Below are 4,844 nucleotides of genomic sequence, written 5' to 3' on the forward strand. Positions count from 1 at the left end.
ACCTTGTGGCTAATAGCTACTGATGGACCTCTGCTCCATACGCTTATCTAATTCCCTTTTGAAGCTGTCCATGCTTGTAGCCGCTGTTTGGAAGGCGTATTAGACAGATTGACATAGAGACAGTAGAGTTGTTAAATAGCTCTAACCAGAGCCAGAGTCCTGTTAACCTTCTACAGTCCTAGAATACCAAGAATACTACCTCAGAGCAAGACCTGGCTGAGGGGCAGAGGCATTCTATCAACTCGTGTCTTCAAAGATATAATTACAGCACCATTGTTGCCTCAGATATTTCGTCTACCAAGTTATCACTTTACAGAATCACCTCCTCTGGGAACACAGTGTCCCAATGTTCAAACCACCCATAGAGAGATTCTGCCAGTGATAATAGATCTCTGGATGCTGTAACGTTGGCACTTCCTGTGGCAGTGAATTCCATGTGTTTGAGATTCATGAATATTGAGAGGTTTAACATTGAATTTTGTAGAAACAAAAGTTGTAAGTCCAGCTTGAGGGTGACCCTTGCATCTAGTCCTTGTTGCAGGCAGAGAAACGGATTTGTACCCCATAATATATCGGGGAGGTGGACCAGGTTTCTTGAAGAAGAAGAAGAATATCATGTGTGTTCTAAGGTAACTTAAAAATTCATGATCGTTGGCTTTACTTCTCCCGCCTGCAATGTTCCAAGAGACTATTTTGGTCCTCTGAGATGGTGAGTTATTTAGTCAATCCATCTCTGTAAGTTGGTTCAAGGATCCATTAGTATAAAAAAATAACACAACCATTGTCAATATCCAAAGTATGGGTCTGCACATTTGCTAAGGAAGACAAATTATGGTGGGAGGTCTCACTGTCCCTGCAGTCATTCATTGGAACAGAGAGTATGATAACATCACAGTTGGTATTGGTTACTGTTGTATTCAACCAGTCTGCAGCAACATCTCTAAAGAGTGTAGATTCCCTAGCTTCGGACTGTAGACCTGTGCAGAGTCTTAAATTTCCATGCACCTTCCTTGAAAGCATTGACTTGGGTTCCACTACAGGGTTTGAAAGAGCCTTTTGGCCAGCTGTTAAGGGAAAATTTAAAGGTGCCAACGTTACAGCATCCAGAGATCTATTATCACTGGCAGAATCTCTCTATGGGTGGTTTGAACATTGGGACACTGTGTTCCCAGAGGAGGTGATTCTGTAGAGTGATAACTTGGTAGACGAAATATCTGAGGCAACAATGGTGCTGTAATTATATCTTTGAAGACACGAGTTGATAGAATGCCTCTGCCCCTCAGCCAGGTCTTGCTCTGAGGTAGTATTCTTGGTATTCTAGGACTGTAGAAGGTTAACAGGACTCTGGCTCTGGTTAGAGCTATTTAACAACTCTACTGTCTCTATGTCAATCTGTCTAATACATCTTCCAAACAGTAATTAACACAGCAATGGTGCTCAACCTGAATAAAGAGTAGATAAAGGTTTATTTAGGAACTAATATACTTGGTAGGAAAGAGGAGGGCAGAGATAGGGTCCTAACTACATCTCCAGCTGAGAGAGAGAGGGGACACTGAATGTGGCACTTCTGCGAAGGGGAGATTGCCCTAAGAGTAGCAATTTGGAGACAAACAAGGAATGACAATGGGAGAGAGAAGGTGCTGACCTCACTGTCCTATCAAATTGTCTCCTTGCTGCCCCCTTCAGGGTCTTCTCCTCTTCTTCTTTGTACACCAGACATTGTCTTTTCCGACAAGAACAAAGGTGGGAGTCAGGTCATCCACCCCAGCTGAGAGAGGGTTCAGCCTATCAGGATTACAATCTGTGTTTTGTGCCTTCCAGTCTCCCGCAGCCTTTCCAAGGGGAATACCTGGGTCTGAAAGAGAACCCCAAGTATCGCAAGCTCCAATCCACCGCTGATGGCAAGCTGGTGATGGCGGACAATGTGAGGAAAGTCAACCGGGGAGACGGGAAGGTGAGAAATGTCTTCTCACCAGGCGTTTGGATATCCGAGTCATCATCTTTTTTCACAATACAGAAATTAATATTTTTATGCATATCTTCCCAAGTATGTAGAAACCTGTACCTTGTTTGTGGATAGACTGTTCTCGCTGCTTTCTTGACTGATTGGCATGAGTCATCTACATGACTATCAAGTACAGCATATAAACAATGATAGTTCAATGGGGCTGGAGGAGAGCTTTACGGATACCGTGGACTGCCAAAACAAACAAACAACAAAACAAATACGTGGATTCCTGATCAGAACAAGTCTGAATTCTCCTTAGAAATGATTAAACTGAGACTATTGTACTTTGGTCACATTATGAGAAGAGTCACTGGAAAAGACAATAATGCTAGGGAAAGTGGAAGGCAGCAGGAAAAGAGGAAGATCCAAGATGAGATGGATGGACTCTATAAAGGAAACCGTGTCTTTCAGTTTGACAGACCTGAGCAAGACTGTTGAAGTTAGGATGTTTCAGAGGACATTAATCCATAAGGTGGCCAAAAGTCGGAAGTGACTTGATGGCACATAACACACATGTTCAGAAGCCAAATGCTCAGAATGTATGGTGCTGCTGCCAGAAAAGAAAGGGTGACCTCTTGTCATTCCACAGTTCCAAATGTTTGGCGTTTGCCGAGCCCGCTTAAGACTCACTGGTCCTGACAAATAAATCCTCCACATTCAAGAGGCAATGTCCCTGACTGCCAGATGCTAGGGAGGATTGCTGCCATTATCCTTTACTTGTAAATTTCTTAGAAGCATCAGATTGCTCCCCGACACCGTCTGTGCCCTTGTGTCTCTGTGGCTCCTTGGTATAATAAGAGTCTAAGAGGTTTTAAGAGGTTGCTCAGATGGCTAGAGCAGAACTGGCGATGAACACGGGACGAAGCTGTGAGGAACACACTATAGACTAGATAAACCTTTGGTTTTGATTCAGAAGGCCTCATTATTCTTAAGACCTTGCCATGGTGGGAAAGTGCCATCAAGTTGCAGGCGATATGGTGACCCTGCAGGGTTTTCAAAGCAAGAGATGTTCAGAGGTGGTTTGCCATTGCTTGCCTCTGCATCGCGATCCTGGACTTCCTTGGTGGTCTCCCATCCAAATACTAACCAGGGCGAAGCCTGCTTAGCTTCCAAAATCTGACAAGATTGGCCTAGCCTGGGCCATGCAGGTCAGGGCAAGACCTTGCCGTAAGATGTTCAAAATGGCCTCTCCTTCCTGCGAGTGACCGAGGAACTTTCCAGTCTCTCTCTCAATCTCTCTCATTTGTTCCTTGTCTCTGTCAGGCCTCTCCTAGACTCTTCCTTCTCACCAAGAGTCATGTGATCCTGGCTGATCCCAAGGCAGCTCAGCCCAAAACCGTTATCACCTTGAGCGACATTGACTATGTCTCCGTCAGCCGCTACTCAGATGGGTTCTTCGTTTTGCACCTTAAAGAGGTACTGGATGGGGAGATGGTGGGCCCTGGGCAGGGAATTGGGACATGGTAGAAAGACGCTGGAAGTCAGTTTGCTATCCTTTGCCTCTCTTTGAAACTCCTTTGGCAGGGTTAGGCTATATGATGTTACACCATGTTTGTTTTTCAGATGTTACTTGCTGCCACAGCTGAAATGTTTTTATTTGGGGGGGGGGGCAGAACCAGAATTGTGGAAATCATACCTGAAATTCTGAATTTTCACATTTAGCTTTTTAAAGACTGGGTCTGAGGAACACTTTAAAAAAATTATCTGATACATTCTCAGCAGATGATGTTTCACCATCTGTCTTTTTAATAGGTTAATCAGTAGGTTGTGGAGAATTCTTCCTTCATTCACTGTGCTCCTCCAGCCCCTCCTCTACGTCATTTTTATGCTAACTAGATTTTATTTCCCATCTCAGAGGCCAGTTTAAGAGAAAACCGGGACAGGAGTATCTTTTTCCACCACCCCCACTTGAAAACTGACCTTCCCCTTCCCAGTGATATAATTATCTGATGACATCTGTATTTCGAGGTTCATCACATCTGTTTCCCTCCCTCTGTCCCTCATTGGCACACTTTGCAACAATCAAGATTTGCGAGATTGCTGCACTCACCAACATTCCTAGTCTCTGGGCTGGATCCAGGAAGTTCTGTTCCATTGATGGAAGTGGCGTCCATCAGTGGAAAATTTAGACTGGATCCAACCCTGCCTTCCTACTGCCCATCCCTCCGGCCCAAAGACTGCCAGAGTTGAAAAGACCATCACATTACAACAAGTCATTGACTTCATTTGTCATCTACCTTTCTCACTGAGACTCAAGATGGGTTAGTATAATACATACAACCCACAGCATTAGAGAACCCTGCCCTAGAAACACAATATGGGTAATAAAGCAGGAATTACAAGGCTATGGAACAATGCGGTGAAACATTATATTATGTACAATCAAGAATGTAATAACGCTGGATTGAGAGTCATGAAAATTGCAGACTCCAAGACCAAGGCTGACCAAAGGGCATGGAAATTGACACAGGTACAGGTGTGACCAGCACCTGCAGATGGGTTGGCTGGCTTCCGGCTGCATTAGGGAGCAGTGGTGGGTGTCACACATAGGTCTGCAGGGTCATGGTTCAGTTAATAAGGTGGTCAATTAAGAGGGGGAAGCTCTTGTCGCTTGCCAGCTTGGGAAGGGACCAGGGCGATGCCTTCAATAGGTGTAAACAGGGCTCTTTTTGTAGAAAAAGCCCAGTAGGAACTCATTAGCATAATAGGCCAACCCAACAGCAGGAACTCATTAGCATATTGGGCCACACCCCTGACAGCACAGCTCATTAGCACATTAGGCCGCACCCCCATGTTACCAGAAGTGTGGTTATCCAGCCACACCCACCTTTTGCTT

The 4,844-nt window shown here is 44.8% G+C and overlaps 1 protein-coding gene across 1 annotated transcript in view; it reads left to right on the forward strand.

The window, feature by feature from the left end:
• The window catches only part of LOC107122561 (unconventional myosin-Ia-like), a 7,848-nt gene that overhangs the window by 920 nt on the left and 2,084 nt on the right, over positions 1-4,844 (forward strand). Inside the window, exons 3-4 of the mRNA XM_015425679.1 lie at positions 1,822-1,954; positions 3,272-3,424. Coding sequence (XP_015281165.1) covers positions 1,822-1,954; positions 3,272-3,424 — 286 coding nt within the window. The remainder of the gene's footprint in view (positions 1-1,821; positions 1,955-3,271; positions 3,425-4,844) is intronic.

The sequence above is a fragment of the Gekko japonicus genome, unplaced genomic scaffold (genome assembly GCF_001447785.1).
Source record: "Gekko japonicus isolate JY-2015 unplaced genomic scaffold, Gekko_japonicus_V1.1 scaffold1289, whole genome shotgun sequence".
Classification (NCBI taxonomy): Eukaryota; Metazoa; Chordata; class Lepidosauria; order Squamata; family Gekkonidae; genus Gekko; species Gekko japonicus.